The 27,384-nt window shown below is 37.6% G+C and overlaps 1 protein-coding gene across 6 annotated transcripts in view; it reads left to right on the top strand.

Annotated features, from left to right (window-relative positions):
* The window catches only part of klhl13 (kelch-like family member 13), a 178,235-nt gene that overhangs the window by 31,388 nt on the left and 119,463 nt on the right, over window positions 1-27,384 (top strand). The window contains exons 1-2 of one of the 6 annotated variants that reach the window (XM_051934930.1): window positions 2,745-3,094; window positions 3,678-3,790. The exons of 2 other annotated variants lie outside the window; for them this stretch is intronic. In XM_051934930.1, coding sequence (XP_051790890.1) covers window positions 3,693-3,790 — 98 coding nt within the window. In that variant the 5' untranslated portion in view covers window positions 2,745-3,094; window positions 3,678-3,692. Of the gene's footprint in view, window positions 1-2,743; window positions 3,095-3,421; window positions 3,791-27,384 lie in introns of those variants that run through there. 3 more of the 6 variants (XM_051934929.1, XM_028816089.2, XM_028816088.2) reach the window with 3 other exon arrangements.

Below are 27,384 nucleotides of genomic sequence, written 5' to 3'. Positions count from 1 at the left end.
TCTGCAAACAATGTGTGTTTTGAATTATCCGAACACCTGCCTTTTTGCTGTTAAACTGAGATAATACCATGAAAGTAGTTATATAGGCACTAGACATTTATAGTTTTGTATATTTTAAGTTGTCTTTAAAAATAGAGGTAAACTGTGTCGTATAACATGCAGAGGTTCTCTCCACAAACATTGGTCGTGCAAGCCCCCTCCGCAATCTTGCAACGATTAATATATATTCTTATTCTTTTTAATTGTTAAAACTTAACTGCAGCACAGGTTTGAACATGTGCACACCATACAGTTTTTGAGACTGTCAGCTTGTCTTGGCAGTCCGGTTTGTAACAAGACGACTTTAGATTAAGGGTGTTTAACAGTTCTATTTTAAGATTTTTCTTTGACAGAAATTAGATACATTTCACGCAGCACAAATGTGTAGCAGTTAACAGACTGCAGCAAAAGTATTCTACTTTAATTTTTGCTTTTTCTATTTTGTAGAGCTTTCCCAAAAGGTCTATGCACAGTACATTTGACCTTTCCTCTTTGCATAAATTGTTCATATCTGGCAAAGCTTTTGGAAGTATAGATAGCAGCTGTGGTTGTTCCCATATATTGAAATTTTTTTCTTTTTAATGGCATAGTTTTAAGTATAGTCAAGTTAACAATAAAATACATTCTCCTTGTAGACACCAAGGTTGTTTTAGTTCAGTTTTTTAAATTTTATTTTTTATTCCTATACTACTTTCAACTGTCTAACATTTTCAGTTTTTTATGAACCTTTGACTGTTTCTGTTTTAATTTTTATTTGTTACCTCAATTGGTTTTTATTTTGAAATAATTTCAGCATAGTTTTCATGTTACCTTGAAAAATGGCTATTTGGTGAAGATTAAAAGATGCATGATGTACCCCCATAACACAGGTACATAAGCTTTTTACAGACAGGATGTTCAAGTTTGTTGACAAATATAGCATTTCACCTTTTTTTTTTTTTTTATTTTTTTTTTTTTTGTGCTTTCTCATCATATCAAAGTTCTCAACCCCTTAATATTCACCTTTGTGGAAGCAATGTAAGTGAATTCCACACGCCCGATCAATGCATACCATTATGCTCAATTTGCATAGCCAATCAGTGAAATTGGAATGACCGTCAACACAAATATTACACTGCCTAGAGCAAGCTCACAATTTGAGTTCTGAGACTGTCGGTGGTCCTAGATAACAGTCTTTCCTGTTCTCTAGCCTTCCTTTATTCCAGAAGGAAAAGTCTTGTTGCTTTTATGTTTGATTTCTTGACGTGGGCCTTTCCCAGGGGTTATGCAGGTATCCGTCTAGGGCAGGGGTGGGCAGATTCAGTCCTGGAGGGCCGCAGTGGCTGCAGGTTTTTGCTCCAACCCAAATGCTTAATAAGAAACCCTTATTGCTCAAGTAACACTTCAGCTTCACTTTAGTTGTCTTGCTCGTTAAGATTTTGAGCATTTATTGCTTATTTTAGTCTTAAACAGCTGTATTCTTGGTTTTTAATTGTTCCTAATTAGCAATAACAAGCAAATGACAAAAGAGACCAGCATTTCTCCATTTAGCTTGTTACCATTTACACCTGTGTGTATTTATCATGCACTATTTGGTTTAATTAAATACTTGGAAGGAAAGTGAAGAGAAAAAAGTGAAGCACTGAGAATTACTCATCTGTTTTAGACTTCAAATCATTTGGATGATATCCTTAGAAAGGAAAATAAATCTAGGATATGAGAATGACCTGACATGGCAGAGTTAAAGCACTAGCAAGCCATGCAATTAAATAATTGACAAGGATTTTAATTAAGCAACTGGGTTGGAACAAAAACCTGCAACCACTATGGCCCTCCAGGACTGAATTTGCCCACCACTGGTCTAGGGCATATCTTCCTTAACAGCCATTTGGCCCCATACTCTTACAGATAAGACATTTGTAGATTTTTCAGGTGCTTCCAGCTTATTTTGTACTGGGAAATGGAGTGCTCTGTGAAAATATTGTTTATTCAATGACTATATTTTTATTTATTCATACCTGAATTTGTAAAATTGTTTGAATAATAACATGTTACTAATGTTTTTTTTTCAGTTTTAATATCAATATCGATGAATATCCACTATGTATCTGATAATTTTATTAATCAAGCTCATACAGTATGCGAGGAATTTAATGACCTATGACTTTAGCATAGCATTTATTCATTTATTTATGCACTTGTCTACCATTGCGTAAGAATCATACCCAACTAGATAACAGTGGACTTTAAAATAGTACAGCATACATTTTGAATGTGAAAATGAAGACAAGCAGTATGATTATTACATGGTAGTTTGAACATGAAAAACCTATAAATATAGATAGATTTTTAAACTTTTACATATTAATGTTGTTGGTTTATCTTTTGTGTTGGTTCATAAGAAAATGCAATTACGTTTCTTTGTGTGACATTGAGCCTAATTTTTTGATTTTATTGGTTGATTGTCCAGTGTTTAAATGTAAGGGATCATATTCCTCACATCACTCCTTTACATCTCTGTTTATGTAGACTCCCAAGTGGCTTTGAACTAAGGGTAGTGAATAAATTGACCATGCTTTCATTGGTTGTATTGTACTCATTCGCTGCTGCATGTTTTTTACTGCAGGAAGGCACAGACAGAGAGGGAGAGGTAGAGTGAGTGAGGGAGGGGGAGGGGCTGGTGTTTAGGGGGATTGGGAGAGATCCTTGTTACTGCAGCTTGTTGTAAAATGCATGAGGATTACCTAACATCATGGTTGGAAAAGGGCAATAGGGAAGTGAATTCCTTTAACAAAAGAGAAGCAGAATGCAGGAAATTGCATCATTTCAGACTTGTATTTTGACTCTGTGCACTATGGATGGGATGGACTGTAATTGTGGAAATGAGCTCTTTCCATTATGGCACTAATGTTTTTGTTTTGGATGGAGCTAGAGGAAAAGGAAATCGGGCTGCTGCATTCATTTCTTGGCCTCTTATTAGCTTGTGCCCCAAGGCTATGCTGAGATTTATATCTCATTTATATTGTTGTAGCTCAAAAGAAGAATGTTCAGAGGATGACAAGTGTATTCTGAGTAGGTATGTTTAAATTGTATGAATCCACATGCACCTTTTTGTAATGCCTGTGCTTTCTTTTCTAGTATTAAAAGAATAATAGTGGTATTAGAAACAATATGAAGTTGCAAGGGTTAATGATCTTGTTTCTGTTCTTAAATAATATCCCAATATAGGTTTTTTTTTTTTTTATAAAGCTTGTTTGTGTTTCATTATGTAAACCCCCTTTCTTGTGTAAATAAAGCTGCATTGTGCATAGCTCAGTGCAGTGTTGTGTGTGTGTGTGTTTTTTTTTTTTTTTTCCCTCTTCTCTCATCTCCCTTAATATGTACTGCAGTCAACGCTCCTTTAACAAGGTGGCACTATTGTTGAGTTAGTAGGATAAAATCATCATTCTGCTTTAGGGTACAGAAGGCTTTTCTTAATATATAAAGTAGACGCCTCACAGCTCTATTTTACCAAACAGGCAAAGTGGAAACATTGGCTAAAGAGCATTGGCAGAATCATTAGCTTGTCCTTAGCAGCAACCGTCATCAGTTCAGTTCAGTGTGGGATGGAAGTCGTAGCTGGAAGTCTGTTATGGAAATGCTCTTTGCTGTTATTGTAGTACTGTGGTGACAACATGCCATTGAAATGGAAAACCGGCTCTCCAGCTAACTGGAAATTCCCAGTTCCTGTGCTTAAAACATCTAGGTCATCTCCACTGTCACCAGCATACATGTAAGTAAAAATAATGCATATTATTTCTAGCATGTTACGGTGGAGTGAATTATTTTTATGTGGTATTGGTTTGTGGTCTCTGATCTGCTGTAGATGGCTGTTTCTACTGTATATGTTGACTGTGCTTTTAAATACATGTAACAGTATTTATGCATAGACCATTATGAATTATACTGTTTTATGCAGTACTCTGTTTCAGGTGTTTCTTGATTATCATGTTACAAATGATTGAGAAAAAAAATATTAGTTTGCAATATTGCCTGTTATCTTAGATAACAGCCATGAATGGATATTTTTTATTATGCATCTTTCAGGTTAATAGTGATTGTAGGAAATTTTCAGAGAGATTGGATAATATTAAACTTTTAAGGTAACAAACTAAAACTGCCAGTGTGTAATCAAGGATGAAAATATTTTTGGCCATGTCAAACATAGTGTGTAATATTTAGTATTTGCACTTCAGCTGATACCTGTTTGTGGATGTGGCTCTTTTTATTGTCAGGGTCTGTCTGTTACTGGTGTTGGTTCAATAATAGTTCTTTTCTGCTTGTATTCTGTTATCAGTGTTTAATAGGATTATGCACCCATTTTTAGTATACTTAAAATACTGGAATTTTAACAGCTTATGTCTGTATCTTAATTCAGGTTGTCTTGTGTGTTTTTATTATCTCTAATAAATTTTTGTATTAAAGACAAAAATTAAGGTAGGTAATATAACGTTTTTGTAGTTTCTGAAATATTGTTATAGTGATATAACTGTTTTGAAGATAATGAATTTTCAGGCTTTATTTCGTGATTTGTAGATTTTTTTTTCTCGTTGTACTTGTTGCAGTGCCTTCTAATATATCCTTGAATAACACTTAAGCATGAAAAGATTATGAACTATTTACTACTTGGTGATATGGTATATAATGCTTTATTAGATTTTACAGTTAATAAGTTTATTGAGGTAATAGATCTAAACACAAATTTAAAATGTATCTAGGTGAGTTAAACACTTATCATTTATTGATTTGCAAGAAAGGAGAATATATAATTACAGTGAATTACTGGATTTAATATAGAGCCAGAATAGTAACATTTCCTTTTTTTTATGCCATATTAATGTTTGGCATTTTATCCACATGGTTAATTTTATTTTTATTATATATTACTACTGATGTATTATTATAAAGTAAATCATTTATATCATATAAACAAATCTAGTGTAAACATTTTATTTCCCACAGATTTTAAGTGGTTATGCATGATTTTTTTCATTTCAAGAGACTATATCTAAGTCATGAACCATGTGCAGTCATAAACAGTCATAAAATTAATATTCATATTTACATTTAAAAAGGAATATGTATGGAGCTTAGCGCTTTTGCCTTTATTTAAAATTAAGGAAGGAAGAAACCATTTTCACATTTTTTTTATTGTTACATTTTAAAATATAACAATTTACTTTATTTGGATAAATATTTTATTGTAACACTTCAGTATGTTTTATATCATAAAATATCAGTAATAATAGGTTCTTAAATTTTATTTTTGTCAAGATTATTCAGCCATTGGCATGGTTTTGCAGTACTACTAGAAATTTCCACTGAGCTATTTAATATATCATTCTGACCTATTTCACAGCTGTAATGACTTTTTATTTTTATTTTTAAAAAAGGGCGGCTTCTGTTGAAATTATTATTTTTTTTAATTTGACATTAATGTTAGGTACCAAGAGCAACTGATAAAAATGCAAAAGGTGCACCATTCTTTTTTTTCCCCTCATTTTGAGAAGTTTTGATAGCTTGTTTGCACATTTGGAAGAATGGGTGGGATCATTGTTTGGAGGTTAACAAGCAGTTGCAACGAATACATTTATTTGTAATGTACTATTTCAGAATCCTTTTAAAATCGAAGCAAAATGTATATGTGTTTTTGCGAAGCAATGAGTTGGTTCAGAATATGTTAGTGTTTTTATAGCTTTTTTTTTTTTTTTTTTTTTTTTTTTTTTTTTACTACGGACGTCATTGGGGCTTTGCAGGAGGACTTTGCTCCTTCCCACCAACAGTTATAGGTAGGGGTAGGTCAGTTTTATGATATCATGGCTATACCTCGTTAAAATTCTTAATGTTGAGTTTACTTTGAAATTCTTTATTATGAAAACTTTGCCAGTAATGTTTAACAATAGTAAAGGAAGCATGCAATCTGCATTTTCTTTTTTATTTATTTTACACCCTATGGTTTCAGTTTGTATGATGAGAAGGATTTTAGTAATTGAATACCTTAAGAATGCATGCGTTTTTTTTTTTTTTTTTTTTATTACAAAAAACCTATTTGACAATCTCTTAAACTTTGTGAGTTAAGATTGCTGTGTTTGACAGCAAGTCTATGAAATGTTATAACAAATATATGTTTGATTTTATATACATTAATTTATATATTTAAATCTTTAATCATTTAACAGTTTTTTTTTTGTTTTTTTGTTTTGTTTTATTGAATTTACAACAATAGGTACAAATTTAATTTTGTTTTTCTTGCACACATTAAATAGATTGAGTCATAATTAATTTGGACGTGTAATTTTTGCTGTTTTTAAAATCTTTATGTTCTAATAATGCATTTAGCTTGGACTATTTCAATCTCTTAATATTTGCCTCTTCAGCCTTAATTAAACATTTTTCTAGGTTATGTGTTCATATCCTAAAGTTTCTTGTAGTATATTCCGTAATGGGTAAGCTAAAGCATCACCGCTATAAAACTCTTTGATAATACTTTAATTGGATCTGTTCCATAGGGTTTTAACTAATTAAGTTCTGTTTTAAATTAATTTTTATAGTAACTAGAGTAGGTTTAAATGCCGTTTTTAATGTAGTTCATAATTTTGGAGTAAAAACATACTAATTAATAACATGTTTGCTGCACAGTACGTATTGAAATCAGTTGTGTGAATAGGTAATGAAACGTAAAATTCTTGTTTGCAGTTTTATTCTGCCTTGAATTAAACTCAGTCTGTGGTAGCATTTTCTTTAAAAAATATTTCTGCTTAAAATATAAAAAAAGGCATTATTATGTTGCTTCACGGGTTTTCACAAATCTGTTGAACATCTGACAATGAACCTTAAGTGTTACAATTTCAGTGTGTTGCTGCATATCTCGTGGGGGTACAACTGACTTTAAGAAGGACATTTTTAGCTTTGCATAACTTGTATACAGTATATTGGACAACAATAACTGTTAATATAGAAAGATGTAGAGTTTCAAAGTACTTTATTTAATCAGTCACTTTTTAAAGCACTACTTCCATGATTGGTTACTACATTGTGCCTGATGCTGAATAGGCTTGATGTCAGGAAGCTCTGGTCTACAGGGTGGTCCAGATCTAATTATTCAATTATTGCACTGCATTGCATTAAAAGTAGCATAGTTAGATCTGGACCACCCTATATTGTGGCCCAGAATTAAAAAGATTTAAGATTATTCTGTTTAGATAAAAGCCTTTTACATTTAGGCTATTTTAAGTTTCTCCCCAATTTTAATCATATCCGAGATGATGAGAATACATGAACCTTCTCACATAACACTTAAAGTACATTTCATAGACTTAGATTAAATGAGGTTAGTCGACAGTCATATAAATTGAACCACCATTTGACTTTTTAGTTAGCCAATAAAAGGTGTCATTTTGCTTGACTTTTCACTACATAATTCCAAAAAACATACATTTTTGTATGCTCAACACTTTTGTTTGAAACTAAACAATCAGAAATCTGTTTATTTTCTTAATCTTCTGGTTCATCACAGTTGATTTTGCACTTTCCCTCCATACTTTATTTCAGTACTTTGTTTAGTATTGCAAATTGCCTTTTTTAAACAAAAGAAAGTAAAGTTCAAATTTAGTATGTAAGCATTAAACTTAAAAGTATATATTTTTTGGTTTGTAAAAGGATCAATTAAAATTGCAAAAAAGTGTGCATTCAAGAATATAATAAAGTATTCCACAAATCCTATAACCCTTTAACCGCAAATCTAAATAAAATGGCTGCCTGAAGTGAAATATATATATATATATATATATATATATATATATATATATATATAAATGTCTTGTACAGTTGTGTACCCTCTGAAAATGAAGCTGAAACTGCCAAGCAATTTCAATTTAGGTTAATATTTAGGTTTCATTTAGTTGGCATTAATACACATTTGTTTTGGGTAACACAGTGGGTAGTGCTGCTAACTCTTACTCAGGTAATGTTCTCCCCTTTCTGCATTATTTTTCCTCCAGGTAGTCCAGTTTTTCTCCCATATTTCCAAAGGCATGCAGATTAGGTTATTTGCCAATTCCAAATCGGTGCTATTGTAGGTGTGCGAGTGTGTCTTGCAATGAACTTGTGCCATGCGCAGGGCTTTTTCTTTCTAGCCCTCTGCAACCCAAATTAGATTAAATTGTGGGGCTGCACAATTAATCGTATATTAGTCATAATTGATTATGTCTCTGCCATATAGTATTCACAAAAAGAGGTGACTACTGCATTCCATTTAGTACTTCTATTGTGCCATAGATTCAGGTTTCCTGATTACAGATTGCTTTAAACAGCATATGAGGGTTAAATCAATCACATATACATTGTGGAAAGAAGCCTGGACACGGACAAGTAGACATCGTTTTATCACCCAACACACGTTTATTTACAATTATATACACAATAGTGAAGCACACAACCCAGTGCCGTAGCACCAATCACCCCAAAGTCTTGGCCTCTTCACAATGCCTTTCTCTGTCTTCTGACCGCCTCCACTCCTCTCTTCTGAGCTCTGTCCACTTTCACCCGATTCCAGCCATTGAATGGAGGGAGGCGGCCCCTTTTATGCCCACCCGGACATGCTCCAAGTGCCTCCCCATTAGATTCAGCCGGCACTCCCCAGTGTGGCGGAAGTACCGGCTGCGCACCCGGAAGCACTCCGGGTGTCCCTGGTCTTCTTCCCCCTCAGGCATTCGGCACCCCCTGGCGGTGACCACGGGCCCCTATAGGGTTCAGTTTTCGTGGTCCCTAAAGCCACCAGGGCGGTCGCCTCCTCGTGGTCTGGAGGAGGCATAAGCCCCACCCCCAGCCACTTGCCACAACATTCACCAAGTTTCATGTTTCAGGCACTTTCATCAAGTGATTAATTAGAAGAGAAACACATTCAAACTTTTTAAAACATGTTATTAGGGATCAGACTCCTAAAAATGCATTCAGCATGGCCTCCTCTGTTTGTATCAGCCACCAAAAACAGAAGTACTGTATAAGCAAAATTGAGCCTAGATCATTTGATACTTTGTAGATGTTTTTTAGTTTTAGTACTAAAATGAAGATAATTGTCCACAATTTGGAGTTATTTTGTTTTCATTAGTGATGATGATCAAAAAAAGCATACTGTGTAAATGGTACTGTATACAAAGACTCTTGCACTACTTCACTCAAACACAAATAATTTATGACTATCTTAAATTGAACTACATGGTCCAGTAGGAAAGCTAAACAAGCATCACTAAGGCCCAGTGATGTAAAGTCCATGACACATACTGTATAATCATTACAAATTTATGCTATAACGGATGTCTGTATACAGCAGGCTGTTGAATGCAAATTTATGTAACAGAAGTTATCCCATTTTCTTTATTACAGGACATGGCTCCAATTAACACTGTGCTTAATGGAGATTTAAAAAAATAACACCCTGGGTAAAGTGAACATCATCCCCTCCCTCATTTCTTTTTCCCAAGTTGCATTACCTTTATTTTATTCCAAATGTTCGACATAATCCAAAAATTGATCATAAATAGGTACGGCACAACTTTTTTGTGGCTGAGTAGAAGAAGAACATAGTACATACCATGGTTGTTCTGCTGTTACATTAGTGCCATATCTTATGTAGCTAACATTTAATTGCTAAATAATGATCAAATACTATGTAAGTATGCAGCAAACTTGAAACTTTTTTATACAGTGATGTTCTTTTTCAGATTCCTACAGAGGAATCGATGCATTATGCAAATCTGAATTTGTTCCTCAGAGAGTTGCAGTCAAGGCAGGTGATGGAACGGTCGTTATGGATGACACAGCAATTGTGACATGCTGGGCTGGCTACTTTGAGCAGCTGTTTAGGCTGATCCTCCAGCTAGAATGTTGGACATCACTGGGTCCATGGTTCTTGAGGTTGATCCTTCAATTAGCTGTGAACCACACAGTCTCTCTGAGATTGCACAGGTAGTGAACCAGCTGAAAGTAGAGAAGGCTGCAGGAATCTGTGGTATCTGGGGTGAACTTCTCCAGGCTGGTGGTAAGGCTGTCGTCCTTGCATTGCCAGCAATACAGTCATATGAAAAAGTTTGGGAACACCTCTCAGCCTGCATAATAATTTATTCTACTTTCAACAAAAAAAGATAACAGTGGTATATCTTTCATTTCCTAGGAACATCTGAGTACTGGGGTGTTTTCCGAACAAAGATTTTTAGTGAAGCAGTGTTTAGTTGTATGAAATTAAATCAAATGTGAAAAAGTGGCTGTGCAAAAATTTGGGTACCCTTGTAATTTTGTTGATTTGAATGCATGTAACTGCTCAAAACTGATTACTATAAAGTTCCTTGAACTTTATAGATGGGTGTGTCCAATCATGAGAAAAGGTATTTAAGGTGGTCAATTGCAAGTTGTACTTCCCTTTGACTCTCCTCTGAAGAGTAACAGCATGGGATCCTCAAAGCAACTCTCAAAAGATCTGAAAACAAAGATTGTTCAGTCTCATGGTTTAGGGGAAGGCTGCAAAAAGCTATCTCATAGGTTTAAACTGTCAGTTTCAACTGTAAGGAATGAAATCAGGAAATGGAAGGCCACAGGCACAGTTGCTGTTAAACCCAGGTCTGGCAGGCCAAGGAAAATACAGGAGCGGCATAGGCGCAGGATTTTGGGAATGGTTACAGACAACCCACAGATCATCTCCAAAGACCTGCAAGAACATATTGCTGCAGATGGTGTATCTGTATATCATTCTACAATTCAGCTCAATTTGCACAAAGAACATCTGTATGGCAGGCTGATGAGAAAGAAGCCCTTTCTGCACTCAAGCCACAAACAGAGTCGCTTGTTGTATGCAAATGCTCATTTAGACAAGCCAGATTAATTTTGGAACAAAGTGCTTTGTACTGATGAGACAAAAATTGAGTTATTTGGTCATAACAAAAAGCGCTTTGCATGGCGGAAGAAGAACACCACATTCCAAGTTAAAAACACCTGCTGCCTACTTGTCAAATTTGATGGAGGTTCCATCATGCTGTGTGGCTAGTTCAGGGACTGGGGCCCTTGTTAAAGTTGAGGATCGGATGAATTCAACCCAATATCAACAAATTCTTAAGGATAATGTTCAAGCATCAGTCACCAAGTTGAAGTTACACAGGGGTTGGATATTCCATCAAGACAATGACCCAAAACACAGTTGGAAATCTACAAAGGCATTCATGCAGAGGGAGAAGTACAATGTTCTGGAATGGCCATTACAGTCCCCTTGATTTGGATGTCATCGAAAATCTATGGGATGATTTGAAGCAGGCTGTCCATGCTTGGCAGCCATCAAATTTAACTTGAACTGGAGAGATATTGTATGGAAGAATGGTCAAACATACCTCCATCCAGAACCCAGACACTCCTCAAAAGCTATAGGAGGTGTCTAGAGGCTGTTATATTTGCCAAAGGAGGCTCAAATAAGTATTGATCTAATATCTCTGGGGTGCCCAAATGTATACACCTGTCTAATTTTGTTATGATGCATATTGCATATTTTCTGTTAATCCAATAAATGGCACTGCTGAAATACTAGTGTTTCCATAAGGAATGTTGTATATTAAAAGGAAGTTGCCACTTTGAAAGCTCAGCCAATGATAAACAAAAATCTAAAGAATTAAGAGGGGTTCCCAAACTTTTCATATGACTGTATTAGTTTCCACTTTTTAGACTGGCGTCATCCCTGATGACTGGGAAAATAAACTTGTTGTCCCTATCTGGAAAGGCAAGGGTGATTGCCTGGGTTGCAGCAGCTACAGGGGCATAAAACTGCTCTCGGTGCCGGGTAAGGTTCTGGCTACGGCCATCTCAATAGATTCGGTGGTCACTTGCTTAACTACCAGTGACCAGAGCAGTCTGATTTTACACCTAAAAAGTCTACCATCAACTGCATCCTGGCACTGAGGGTTCCTGTGGAGCGCAAATGTGAATATCTGCAGAGTTTCTTTCCAGTCTTTGTCAATTTTCGTAAAATGTTCAACTCAGTTGATCAAGCTGTACTGTGGATATCATGGCTGGCCTATATTCTGGTACTGCAAGTGCTGTCCACAATGGAGGCAGAACCTCTGCTTCTTTCCAGTTGATTCTGGAGTTTGACATGGGTGTGTTTTTGCTCGTACTCTTTTCAGTGCTTGGATGGAGTAGATGTTGGGCGGGGTCATGGGGTCCAGCGACTAGGGGCCATCTGTTGGTGAATGAATCTTTCTTCACCGATCTTGACTTTGCTGACGATGTTGTGATCTTCGTGGAGTCAATGGAGGCTTTGATCGGGACTCTTGAGAGACTTAGTGAGGAGTTTAAGTGGCTGGGCTTGCAAGTGTCCTAGATAAAAACCAAGATCCAGGCCTTTAAAGAATTCTTGGGCACAGCTATCAGCACTGTGTCTGTCGGTGGAGAAAGTGTCGACCTTGTTGAGATGTTTACCTACTTCAGCAGTGACTTTCATGTCTCTGGTGACTCTTTCTATGAAGTCAGTAAATAAATTGGGAGAGCATGAAGGGTCATGAGGTCACTGGAAAGGGGTGTGTAACACTCCCCATATCTTTAAAAAAGGATGAAGGTCTAAGTCTTCAGAGTCCTGGTGCTTCCTGTTTTGCTATATGGCTGTTAGACATGGGCTCTATCCACTGAAATGAGAGAGAGACTGGACTCCTTTGGTTCGTGTCTCTCCGGAAAAATCCTTGGGTTATGTTGGTTTGACTTTATGTCAAATGAGCAGTTGCTCATGGAGTACCGAATGAGGCACATTACCTGCATTGTGAGGGAGCATCAGTTATGGCACTATGGCCATGTGGCTGTAGTAGATAGATGTTCATTTCTGGGGGGGTGAGACTGGACTGTGTGTCTGCCTAGCGGGGTTTGCCAACCAGGATCCCGAACTGTTTTGTCGTGTGGTAGGTGTGGCATTGCACTGTTCCAGTGCATGCTCCCTGACCTGACCTCAACTGAACTCTTCTGTTTTCTATTTGATGGTGTCTGCATGTTGTCTTACTCAGTATATAAATGACACAGTGGCAGCATTATGTAACAGTGTGTTAAAATGTAAATGCTTTTTAAACTTGCCATTTTTTAAGTCAATATCTGCAGTCATTTATTACTTTTTTCAGGCAGTATTAATTAACAATCTTTTAAACTTTTGCTTTGGATGCTATTCTCTAGTCTTAATCTCTTTTAAAACATTCTTGTGTTCCCGTAAGTGTTTATTGACCACTGCTTATTTTGAGTGCTAACCTTATTTGACTCTGCTCAAACAAGTGTCCAGTTTCCTAATATTGCATCCTCAAAACATTAACACTGAGCCTAAGGCTCAACTATATTGTATGGCATAAGAATTTTTCTGTGGTGGTACAGTGGCTTGAACAAGTTGGCATACCCCATGAAAAGATTTGTCCTTGTTATATTTTTGGATAAAAAGATATTTGATCAGCATTTCAACTATACTGCCCATTAAAAGTGATCTATTTAAAAAAATAACATTGAAAAAATCACATTCTCTGATTTGCACTATTGACACAACAGAAATGCAATTTTTTGTGTTTAAAAAAAAAAAAAAAAAAAAAAAAAAAAGTGTTTTATCTTTGCACCATATTAATAGAATTGGAATCATATGCACCCAGACAGGTGAAGAATATTAGAACATCATTAGAGAGTAATTTGAGGGAAGTTATGTATATACAGTAAACATCAGAAACTGCGGTTTGGTTTGGTGTTGGCAATTGAATGTGTATCTACATTATACCATACCATTTTTATTTGTTAAGTGCTTAAAAACAGCATTACAACTGACCGAAGCGCTGTACAGTTAAAACAAGCAAGACTAAAAGCAAAATATTAAAAACAAACATTAAGAGAGAATTAAAACAGAGACACTAAAAAACAGGTCAGGGGACCCAATAAAACAGAGAAATAGCAAAAAGCAAGTGGAAATAAGACAGGTTAAGAATTAAAAGCCAATGTGAAGAAGTGAGTTTTTAGGTGTGATTTGAATGTGGCGACTGAAGCGGCTTGCCTAACCACTAAAGGTAAGGAGTTCCAGAGCCTAGGTGCACAGACAGAAAAAGCCCTTTCACCACGAGCTTTAAAATGTGCCTTGGGAACGGTTAGGAGGAGCTGATCTGTGGATCTAAGAACACGAGGGGGATTGTGACGATGGAGCAAGACACTCAAGTAGGCAGGGGCTAGACCATTTAGTGCCTTATAGGTTAAGAGGAGTATCTTAAAATCAATTCTGAAGCTAACCGGCAGCCAGTGTAGGGTTTTTAAAATCGGTGTAATGTGTTGGCTTCTGCTGCTTCCAGTTAAAAGCCTTGCAGCCGCATTTTGAACCAATTGGAGTCTCGAAAGAGTGGCTTTACTAATACCATATAGGCAGGAATTAGAATAGTCGAGCCGGGACATAATGAATGCATGGATTACTGATTCCAGGAGGTGGTAAGGCAGAATTGGTTTGAGTTTGGCAATTCGCCTGAGATGGAAAAAGCAGGATTTTACTGTGCTGTTGACTTGAGCATCCATTTTCAGGAACATATCCATTTTGATTCCAAGATTGGAAACAGACGAAGTTACTGGAATGGGAAGAAAGTCAAGATCAAAACTGCTCTCGAAGTTCCACATAAGATTGTTGATTTCTGTGAGATTGGTTTTAAAGGAATTTCCTAGCAGTCTTACCTCAGTCATTATAAAAGTGCATGAGACATCGATCTGCAAGGAACTACACAACTTTGCAATATAAAGGGCAAAGTCAGAAAGGAAGAAGCCAGTGCTCTCAGAAAGGATTATAGATGCATAACTAAAGTTTGCTTGACAACACCTAGGTGAAGAGCTGGATTATTAGAGCAACATATGTTAGGCAGATGTGGCAAAGGTTGAGCTGTTATGGCTAGGGCTGCAACTAATGATTATTTTGGTAGTCGACTAATCGTTTTTTAACGATTAGTCACGATTATTTCATGCCTGACTATTTTGATGCCTGCGACCTGTGGTTGCACAACCTATTCTGAGCTCCAGTGCATGTCTTACCTCATCTGCTCACGTCTATCCACCTGTGAATGTCACCCTGATGTCTCTGCATTAACACGATTAAAATTAATAATAAAATAACAACCCGTGAAACATATGAATTTGAAAATAATATATATATTTTTTTTATATTAGTTTGACCATCACAATAAAAAAGAAATACATTAAACAATACAAACTAAAGTGCACATAGTCTTTAAACAAAAAAGTGCATTTAACTTAACTAAAAATGGCCACTCGTGTGTCTTAAAGTCCAAAAGTTTAAATAAAGCTTCAATACAAATAAAATAAAACAATAATGTACAGTTTATTAAAGATTTAGTTCATATATTCCTGATTGCAGTGCAGGAACGTGAGCATTTCAACATGCTCTGGTGTGAGGCTGGCTCTCTTCTTTGAGACAATGTTCCCAGCTGCTGAGAAGAGACGCTCAGAAGGAGTAGAGGTAGCAGGAATACACAAGAATGATTTTGCAGACAAAGATGTTTTAATCATCACACTGTGAAGGAAAAGTGTTGTAGTTTATTACATCATGTACTATATTATGCCAAAATAAAAAAATAACGGATTAAAATATGTAACAAGCTAATTACTGATATACTCCAAAACACAAGTTACCTAATGTTAGTTAGAGAGAGAGTTTACTATTCACATGAACTCAAATATTATACGAAAAAAGAAGGAAAAAAATTAGGACGGTTCAACTACTCCTATTCACTCGTTTACTATAGCTCCAAACACGTTAGCAAACATAACTGAAATTTTATTCACTTAACCCTTAAACCGCCGCAACTTGCTAGAGTCTGTTTCCAGTGCAATTTGGAAGCACGTCGAATATATGCAGCGACATACAGTCGTTGAACTCTGCAACCAGCTAAAGTTGTTTCTCAATGCAATTTGCCAGCACGCAGGGGAGGAGTATATTCGGCGACGTACATTCATTGAACCCCACAACCGGCTATATTTTCTTCACAGAGCACTTCGGCAGCACGCCGGAGCTGATAGTCAGTGCCGTACATTTGTTGAGCAGCCAGCTCATGAGCACTGCCGACCCCGGCAGAACTGCAGCAGCACTATCTCTGGGATTCAGTCGTTGCATTAGATGAGCCTGCAATCATCAGCATTTACCTCTGTGTGTTTGCATGCAGGCCAGTCAGTTCAAGTGCAGTTGGCTCGGTGATTTACTGAATTTCATCAATGACTTCAGTTGTACCTTGAACATATAATGATAGATTGTTGCAGTAGTTTTTTTTTATAGTTTTTACAGTTCATGTGCAGTGTGTAAAATGATCAGTGTTGCAGTAATTGTGATGCTCTTTGCATGAAAAAAAAGTGTTCCATTAAAATTTCACATTTTGTTTGTGAATTGTGACGTTTACTTAAAAATTGCAGCTAAAAAGTATTTGGCGTTCAGGGGTGCATTAACCCCCAAGTATGTGTCGGTTTAAGGGTTAACTATCATTGTCAAAACCTTGATTTACACATTATAGTACAAACAGCAACGTTAACACATGACACTAACTTTACTCGCTAAAATAGCTCCAGGATGCTTGCATTTCAGATGTGCATTCAACTTTTTTTTCTTTTTCGGTGAAGTGCTTCCACACTTTAGAAGGTTTCTGCCTCAATTTTTTCCCATCTCCTTCCCCTCCTCTATCCAACTTGCCATTGCAACCACGTTTATTTTCCTGTACATTCTTCTCCTCAGACGTTCTTCTTCGTTGGTAGGACTGTGTGCAGTCTTGACAAACAATAACAAACTATACTGCCCCATGTAGTGCATTGCAGTTACAAAAACCAATGTGGTTCTTTGTGACTGGAGTGTCTATTGAAGTTTCTGTTTATGACACGTCGACAATAAAAAATCCGCGTTGATGTTTTTTTGTAGTTGACATCGTCGATTACGTCGACTAATTGTTGCAGCCCTAGTTATGGCACAATACCAAATATCATGTTTGGCAAAAACCAAAGACTATTTGATAGAAGGAACCTCATACCAGCTGCAAAGAGTGGTTATGGAGGCATTTTAATTTGGAGATGCTTTTCTGTCTTAGGCTCTGATCATCCTGCTATTGCATAGTCAATGGTGAAATACACCAAGTATCAGAGAGTACTTGAGGAGAGAGTAAGGTTATTTGTTGCATTAGGCAGATGTGGCAAAAGTAGAACTGTTATGTCACAATACCAGATATCATATTTGGCTAAAGCAAAAGACTGCCTTTGATTGAAAGAACCTCATACCACTTGCAAAGAGTTTAATTTAAAGATGCTTTTCTGTCTTAGGCTTTAATCAGCCCGCTATTGCACAGTCAATGGTGAAGTACACTAAATACACTAAACCAGTCAGTGACTCCAAGCATTCAAACAATCCACCTAATGGTTAAGAATGTGGTAAACCAGTGGTTATGGAATTGATCATCACAGTTTTATATCTTAATCTAGTATCAATGCTTTGAGATGATTAAAGGCAGATAGTACATGCAAGGAAAGCCCTCAAACATTACATAGCTTTAAGGAGGATTAGGCAGAAATTTCTCCAAGTAGATATGGTAGGCTGATCATCAATTACAAGAAACACCTACAGAAAGGTATTTATGCCAAAAGGGGCAACACCAGCAGTTCGAGAATAATTTCATTGTTAAAGGTTATCCAATTTAACAATTATCTATCGATATTTTTGAAGCAAGATCAGATAACCATCGTGCAAAACACACACATTTTATGCAAGCTTATTTAGTCAATGTAAACTTAATGATTCTGTATTTATTCAGAATGTCTATTTGTTGACCTTTCAGAGTCTCTAAAATCTGAGGGCATACAAGGAAACTGATGTAAACCAGACTATTGGTAGACAGTCAGAGATACAGGAAAATGTTATGCAAGTTTTGTTATAGGTTCATGCAAAGGCTTGAATTGTACATGTTAATCCTTCTACCTTTATAACTGGTACCTGTTTGTAAAATAGTTTGGCTTGTTAAGTTTAATAAATATCTGAAGTATAATGTCTTTAAAAAGATAATTAGGATGCTACTCTGAAACAACAAGTTATACTACAGTATATGCCGATGAGCAAAGTGTAGGATTGCAGATCTGATCAATTGGTTGTCTTATGATTGCAAAGTCCATGTTTGCAGCTACACACTTGTAATCTAAATTGCTCTCTCTAGTTCCATATGCATCCTGTGTTTAAAGTGAAAAATACAACCCACAGTTGGGGGGAAAAAGCTACTCAACGCCTCCAGTAAATTGTGCTTTTATAAAGTACTAGCCACATTCCCAGTCAAAGACAGGTTATAGAATAAATTTAAAAGTCTTTATTATCTCTTGCACTCACTGTACCTTCAGTATCTTTTAATCAGTATTCTCATTTGTCAGAAGTTCTGTTGACCGGTGCTTTCTCTGTCAAGTGTGTTTCCATATAGCCTGATTCACAGAGTCTGTCATTTTGAGGCACCTTGCTGACCTCCTGTCCATTTTTATACCTCCTGTCTTTCAAGTTGACTTTCAGCATGCCTCCAAAGCTCCTTGAGAGTCTGACACTCGTACATCTTTTGATCACATCACCAAAGTATATAGTATACTAGCAAAATACACATGCTTCACAGCGGAGAAGTAGTGTGTTAAAGAAGTTATGAAAAAGAAAAGGAAACATTTTAAAAATGTAATTGCTGTGGCTTATTTTAGTATTGACAGTGAATTTGATGATTATAAAGAGTTTAATTTATGATTGTAAATTTTGTGTATGAGAAATGCACATTATTAGGATGTAAGGATCTCCTTGTAAATGACGTTTGCAGTTCTGCCCTCGGGCTGTAAAATGACCAAGCTGTCTGGTGAGCTTACTGTTGAACATGTGAGAAGCAATCTTATGTCAAGTCAATGCCGACCTTTTTTAGTCTGGCCCTTTGACTTATTTATTGTCATAGTGAAGCAGACCCCTACTGAAAATTGGAGGCGTTTGAATTGGAATGAGAGGTCACAGGGTATGAGTGGGATGCGAGGAATAAATACAGTCTCCAGTGAAGACAGTTGTCTCATTGAGGTTCTTGTGCAGAGATTTGATCTGAAGCCTGGTGCCATTACAAAGTTTTGGTGGTTGTAAGTTTCGTAGTAAAGTGGTGGAGTAAATGAAAAAGCAGGAGTCAACAGCAGGAAGACATGAAGCAAGGCCAACAATAACAGGCTTGAAGTGGTGGAGTAAAGAAGGGAGCAGTGAGCACTATTAACACCTGAGGAAAGTAAGGAAGCGAGTGAGGAGGCACAAGAGCGTGGGATGTCGTTAATGTATATAGGCAGGGAGCCAATCACGAGGTAGGTGTGCAGATAGCGGCCGTGTGTCTCTGCTGTGAAATAAATTGTCTGTTAATGGAAATAAAGAATGAAACCGCCAAAAGGAGGGGTCATTTCCTTACGGCATAATGGTGAGAACTGCCAAAAAGAAGATGTTATTTTCAAAAGTTTGTTACGGGGCATGGCGTGAAATAAAACATACTTAACATTTGTAAGTACAGTTTCCCCTATCTATATATACTGTTTAGGGGGTACACCTGTTTTCCCCCCATTGGGTGTTGCAGTAGGACATGAAACATACCTAACTTTTGTAAGTACACTGCAAGGAATGAGCATGCGAAATTTCAGCTTCCCACCTATATGGAAAGTGGGAGGTTAGTGATGAGTCAGTGAGGGCTTTGTCTTTTTATATGTGTAGATAATGCACCTGACAATGACTCTCTCAGTAACCTTGTGGATAAATTTTGATTATAACATTTTAGGTTGTGGTTACTGTCTTCCTTAGATGTGTTTTCTTCTCTTCTAACTCTCCTTAGTATGTTGTCTATAGTGCATTATTATAAACAAGCTGGGTGGCTGGGCTGGCTTTGTTCATGTTTTGAGGAGCTGAAGAACATTAATGTCAATGAAAGATGGGGGAACGTTATCTAATATTAGCATTATAAAATATTTGAAAGAGAACTGGAAAATACAGACGTCCCATTCTAAACTAGATCTGGGAGAATCTGGTCACCCTACCTAGGAGGAGGAGGAGGAGATTGGGAGCATGCACTGATACAGCGTGTTGCTGTACCCAATACATGACAAACCACCTCAGGATACTATATAAATTAATAAAATTCTTCCCCCAACTCCGGATAAAATGATCACTACTTACCACTTCTGTTACTGTCTTTGTGTGATGCCACAATTCTCTGCACTGTTCTGTGAAGCAGAGAGAAGCAGTTACCAGACCACTTATAGGCCAACACGGTGGTGCAGTGGTAGCGCTGCTGCCTCGTAGTAAGGAGACCTGGGTTCGCTTCACAGGTCCTCCCTGCGTGGAGTTTGCATGTTCTCCCCGTGTCTGTGTGGGTTTCCTCCCATAGTCCAAAGACATGCAGGTTAGGTGTATTGGCGATCCGAAATTGTCCCTAGTGTGTGTGTGGGTATGTGTGTGTGGGTGTGCGTGTGTGTGTCCTGCCCGGGATTTGTTCCTGCCTTGCACTCTGTGCTGGCTGGGATTGGCTCCAACAGACCCCCGTGACCCTTTGTTAGAATATAGCGTGTTGGACAATGACTGACTGACTGACTGACTGACTTCTGTTAGTTAGTTGTACTTTCTAGCTATAATCTCATTAAAACACATCTGCTCTGATAAGTTTAGAGAAATTTTTATAGAAACTAGGTGATGTTGAACTGTAGAAGAAATTTAAAAAACAGAAAGGACATGCAGAGTGGTTTCTACTGAGTTGCTTTGTATGTCCTTTATTGTGGATCCAGGATATCTGCCAGAAATGCACATTGTGGTATTAATGTTGGTATTTTTTTCATCTCCCAAGATGCATCTCTGGATCTGGAGATGTGTAAGAATCAGTGGCAATTTTAATTGTATTAATTATGTTTTCAGTAGAGTTGAAAGATGTTGAAAACACCTAATTACATTTTATAGGTGTGTAAATTTTCTTTAGATTTTATTTTAGCATACAATGGCAAGTGCATACAAATGGATACCATTTGGATTCTGAAGTCCTTTTTGGCAAAATGTTGTGCTTTAAAATAGAAAAAGATGTCAAATTTGATCTGTCCTGTACAGTCGTAGTTATGTTTTTGCTTGTCACCAGATGTAGCAATTAAAACAGAGTAAAAACCTTTTATATGTTCAAATTATTGTTAGGGAAAGCACATTAAATAATGACACCTGTGGCAAGGCACATTTTCTCCCTCCAATACTCCCAGAATAGAATATACCCTTGAAACATTCGACAAAAGAATAAATAATATTATTTATGGAAAAAAATGTTGAAATAAAATGAAAATGTTAAGCTTATTATCAATAAAAACTAATAGCATAAACATTAAAACTATATAGATGTTTGAATTCTTCTGTGCTTCTGTTTGACCCAAATATATACATTTTATTGAGATTTATTGTGAAACTAAATGCAAAACGAAATTTGTTTGTTTCACTGATACACCATACTTTGCTGTATACCTTGGCAGTTTCCAGCTACCCTGCAAGTGAAAAGGCACCTGTCCTTTCTAACTACACATACGTGTTGTAAATTTAAGGAGCTTTTAGCAGACATTGTATCTGTGACTGACATAGGTACAAAATATTAACACAAGTTTACAAAAGCACAACCAAAATATGAACATAATAGAATATGTGAAAAATCAGGAAAATGAACACCAGTTTCAATTACAGACATGTCATATTGAAATGTGCATGTGTCATTTGATAAACAGTACATATTGTAGTGTTGAGATTGTTTAAACTTCCATCCATTCATCCATTTTCTAAATCTGTTTATCCAAAACAGTCACAGGGAAGCTGTGACTCCAGCCCATCCCAGAGTGAAAACACCACTGAGGGTGGGTAATATGGCGAAAAATTTAATTACAATATAATTAAAAATAATCATGGTTATGATATATATACTGTAACAAGGTAATTTATCTGCATATATTTTTCAAACTGAATCCAGTTTAATTGCTTCTTTTGGCCCAATTCTACTGTGATGTTTCTTTTCATAAGGACCATTTTAATCAACATTGGAAGTAATAATACATTTTATTTGTATATATCGCCTTTCCCAACATCGGAGGGCTAATGTATCATTGCCAACATTTACAATTTTTAAAACAAAAATATTTCTTACTCTTTTTAAAGACCGTATATACGTTTTACCTTAAGATGGCGGCGCCTGTGCAGCCTACAGACTGTGTGTTTATGTGAACAGAGAGTGGTGTACGAACGCTGCATCAGTCGCGCAACACTGTTCCCTGCTGATAGAGGTTTTATTGGTAAGGTGCCGGCCTTTCTACCTGCCAAGGGAATACAGTTGTGTGCTGGTGGTTGCCATCTACCTCCCACCTAGCACAAATGCTAACCAGGCGCTAGCGGACATCTACAAGATCATCAGCAAACTGCAAACGACGCACCCAGAGGCATTTTTCATTTTTGCTGCAGACTTCAATCGTGCCAACTTGCCAAAATTCTTCCAGAATGTGAACTTTGCTACTAGAGGGGGAAGCTGTCTGGACAATGTTTACATGAGTGCTACTGACGCCTATAGGACCCTACCCCACCCCCACCTTGGCTATTCAGACCATATCAGCGTGTTTATGGTTCCTGCATATAAGTCCCTGCTGAAGCGCACTAAACCAGCCTGCAAGAACATTAGAGTATGGCAGGTTGGTGCTGTTTCAGCTTTCCAAGACTGCTTCGAATTGACAGACTGGGACATTTTCAGGGGTGCTGCTGTGGATGGTGATTCCATCAATCTGGAGGAGTACACAGACTCTGTGACTGGCTACATCTCCAAATGCATAGAGGATGTTACTGTTACCAAGGATGTTACCACAAGAGCCAACCAAAAGCCCTGGATGATGAGAGAAGTGCACAAGCTGCTCAAGATCAGAAATGTAGCCTTCAGATCTGGAGACAGGGCTGCCCTCAGGGTGGCCAGAGCCAACCTGTCTCATACTATAAGGAGAGCTAAACGGGCATACGCGCAGAGGATTAACAAACACTTCAGCAGCACCAGAGATGCACATTGTATGTGACAGGGCGTTCAGACAATTACAAACTACAAGCCCAACCCACACAGCAGCGATAGTGATGCCTCCCTATCGGATGAGCTGAACAACTCCTTTGCACGGTTTGAGGTGCAGAACAAAGCCTGTGAGAAAAGCAACACTTCCCTCCACTGACCAGGTACTCTCCATAACTGACGTGAAGAGGACTCTATCCAGAGTCAATCCACGCAAGGCTGCAGGACCTGACAACATACCTGGTCATGTGCTCAAAGAATGTGCCAGTCAACTGGCTGGTGTCCTCACAGACATCTTCAACACATCTCTGAGCCAGTCGTCAGTCCCAGCATTCTTCAACTCGACCACCATTATACCAGTGCCAAAGAAGTCATCAGTGACATGCCTGAATGACTACCGACCAGTTGCACTCACGCCAATCATCATGAAGTGCTTCGAAAGGTTAGTCATGTCACACATAAAGGCTAATCTCCCTGCCTCCCTTGACCTTCTTCAGTTTGCATACCGCTCAAACAGGTCAACTGAGGATGCCATATGCTGTGCCCTTCACCTCTCCCTGACACATCTGAATAAAAAGACACCTATGGCAGGATGCTATTCGTAGCCTTCAGCTCCGCCTTCAACACAATCATCCTCAAAAGCTGGTTGTAAAACTGAGCAGGTTGGGCCTGAATACCACCCTCTGCATTTGGATGCCTTTACTTCTTGACAGAGAGGCCCCAGTCAGTTCAGATGGGCTGTAACATTTCCAGCATCATCACACTAAGCACTGGAGCGCCGCAGGGCTGCATGCTTAGTCCACTGCTCTTCACCCTGCTGACTCACGACTGCACAGCCACACACAACACCAACCACATCATCAAGTTTGCAGATGATAGGACGGTGCTGGGACTGATAAGCAGGGATGATGAAACAGCATACAGAGATGAGGTGGAACGGCTATCTGCATGGTGTGAAGACAACAATCTATCTCTTTAATGTCAACAAGACAAAAGAGATAATCGTGGACTTCAGAAAATCACATCCTGCCCACATCCCACTCAGTATCAACGGTTTAGATGTGAAGACTGTTAGGAGTACCAAGTTCCTTGGTGTGCTCATAACTGAGGAACTTACAGTATGTGGATACATAACACCTAATCACTAATCAAGAAAGCCCAGCAGAGACTACAGTACCTGGGGCAGCTGAAGTGAGCAAGTCTTCCCCATTCCATCCTCACCATGTTCTACAGAGGCACCATTGAGAGTGTTCTGACCAGCTACATCACTGTCTGGTATGGCAACTGCAACATATCTGACCGCAAGTGCCTGCAAAGGATAGTAAAGACAGCAGAGAACATTATTGGGGTGCCTCTCCCTTCACTACTGGACATATTTTTACAAACGCAGTGTCCGCAAGGCCTGCAGCATTGTACAGGACCCCTTACACCCCCTAATATGGACTTTTCACACTTCTGCCATCCAAGAGAAGATACTGCAGCATCAAAGCCAGATCTGCCAGGCTGCAGGATAGTTTTTACCCCCAAGCTGTCAGACTCCTTAATACCATGCCCCAAAGGGGGATCTTCCACACGGCCTCAACCACCTCTAAAAACACTTTCCTGCAAAGACTAGTGTGCATGTAGAAAAGAACTGAAAATCTCATACTGACCTTTAAGTATTTTGACACTCTTGATATCCTTCTGCTGTGAAACATTCTGACCTGTCATTGTTTACACGTCTTAAACAACTATTATCATACCCTGATAATTTTTGTATTATCTATATCTATTATTTATTTATTATATTACATATATATTGACTATATGTATCTAGATTGCAAATACCATACATTGCATCAATGTTCATTAGGGATGGGAATTGATAAGATTTTCACGATTCCGATTCCATTTTCGATTCTGTTTAACAATTCGATTCTTTATCGATTCTCCTTATCGATTCTTATTTTTAAAAAAGGAGAACACACAGGTCGATTAACTTAGAACTTTGTTTTATATCTTATCTTTGAACAAGATAGAAATTTAGGAGTAGCATGACCTTACAAACCCAACAGTGAGATCTTAAGAGATCCACAGCCTACGGCTCCTTGATGGGGTGCCACGGGGTCCCCAGAAAAAAATGTGTAAATGTAAAATAATAATAAAATAAATATTCTTCTGTAGCAATAACAAAGTATAACATAAATTATTCTGTGGCAATTACACAAGAATGTCCAGTAACATTTACACTCTCCTTTTTAAAAGTATATATGAGCTGAGCACTCAAAAATAAAACTACATCAGCCAGCAACAAATACAATCAACTCAAGTCCAATGGAACTGTGCACAGTGCAATTCTGCAACCATCAACTATTTTGACAGCTACATCCATGTTGGCCACATTATCAACAGTGGCTGCCACAACCTTGTCTTTAATGCCATACTCCTCCAAGATCTCATCAGTCTCCTCTGCTACAGCTGTCCCTGTCTGTGCCTGGTACACTGGTTTGGTTTTGAGGACTTTTTCTTGAGCCTGGCCATTCCTGACATAATGCAGCGTTACTGTGAGGTAATGATCTTGACTAAAACTTGCCCATCCATCTGCAGTGACGGCTGCCTTCAACACATGTTTCAGCTCAGAAATGGAAACGGATGAAACATCTGCTAAGAGGAGAACACGCAAATTTGACATTCCCTGACTTAGCCTACAATTAAACACATTCACTTACCGAAAATCGGGGCATCTACTGTGGCAAATGGGTGCAAGCCTTTTACCACAAACTTAGTCACTGCTCGGTGACATTCGTCTATCCTGCCTGTGTCATTTTACTTTTCCCCCGCCTCTGTAAAAGGAGAAGCTACCGTAGACTGCAGCGAGAACTGCCAGCATCTGAGACAGCCAGACTCTGTCTGTCTCTCTCGTCATGGTCATCTAAATGCAATGCACAGTAATAGCAGGTTTTGCAATAAGGCAAATCGCGCTAACATAATATGCAATGTTAGTTGATTAGTTACCTGCCGTATTAACGGGAGAGGACCTGCAAACGTTACCGCTGCTGCTGGGTTGAGATTCACTAGTTCGGAGCGGATCAAAAACACAACATTCATTGAAGGTTATCGCGTGTTTTGTGTGCAAAATGGTTTTGCATATTCGTAGTGTTTCCTCCCTTTGATTGAAATATCTACTTTGCAAGTATTGCAAGTTGCCCTGTTGTCATCCTTTCTCGTAAAGTATAACCAAACTTTTGAGCATTTGTGCCACTTAGGCGCCATGTTTCCTGCTGGGTAAATGACGCTACGCAACATGGTGACGTCATTCGAGGCGACTGGAATCGATAGGGGAATCGTTTGCAAAAATGGCAAACAATTCCAAGGAATTGAAACAGTGGGAACCAGTTCTCAACAAGAACCGGTTTTCGATTCCCATCCCTAATGTTCATATTGCTTACTACATGTCAATATTGCTGCTACTTCTTTGTCTTGTCTTTCCTCAATGTCTTGTTTGTGTTTTAATTTTAAATTTTTATGCTATTTTTAATTTATTATTTTCATTTCATGTTGTTACACTGTGGACCCTGAGCTTTGCAATTTTGTCTATCAGTATACTTGTATATGGTTGAGATGACAAAGTTCGTTTTGACTTGACTTTGACTTGATAACCATAAATCATAAGTGTTACATTCTTAACTTTCACTTTTGGCTTTATTATTTTGTAGTTTTAAAAAAAACAAAAACAAAATGCCACCCTAACCAAAGTGTGGTCTGAGGCAATTTCCTTGTCGCTTCAACCCATGTGCTGGCCCTGGTTGTTAGTGTTCTGTTGCAGTTTCCAAGTGGAACATCTTTATGTATGCAGCAACTTTAGCTTAGCCTTTTGTGCCATAAAGAGTGCCTTGAGGTTATTCTTTTTTTTTTTTTTTTTAATTTTAAATTATAGTAAAATGTTAGTTTCAGAATTCTTTTCAATTTTATGGCAAGTAGCTCTATGCATGATTTTTTCCCCAGTCATTCATTATTCTTTGCATTACTGTCATAGAAAATCACAACAGCATTAAACTTTTGCTTCCCTTATTGTACATCTTATCAGAATTAGCTGAAGTGAAGATTGCTGAAAGACCATTACTGAAATTCAAATTTTTACATTATTTCACAGCACTGTGTTGTGTGTGCTTGTTATATGTGGCTGTGTATTGTGTATAGCATTAAACTGAAACTACTTGGTTTGTAATACAGTGGAACCTCTAGATACGAG

This window comes from Erpetoichthys calabaricus, chromosome 12 (genome assembly GCF_900747795.2).
Source record: "Erpetoichthys calabaricus chromosome 12, fErpCal1.3, whole genome shotgun sequence".
Lineage (NCBI taxonomy): Eukaryota > Metazoa > Chordata > Cladistia > Polypteriformes > Polypteridae > Erpetoichthys > Erpetoichthys calabaricus.
This window is presented reverse-complemented; position numbering and strand designations above follow the sequence as displayed.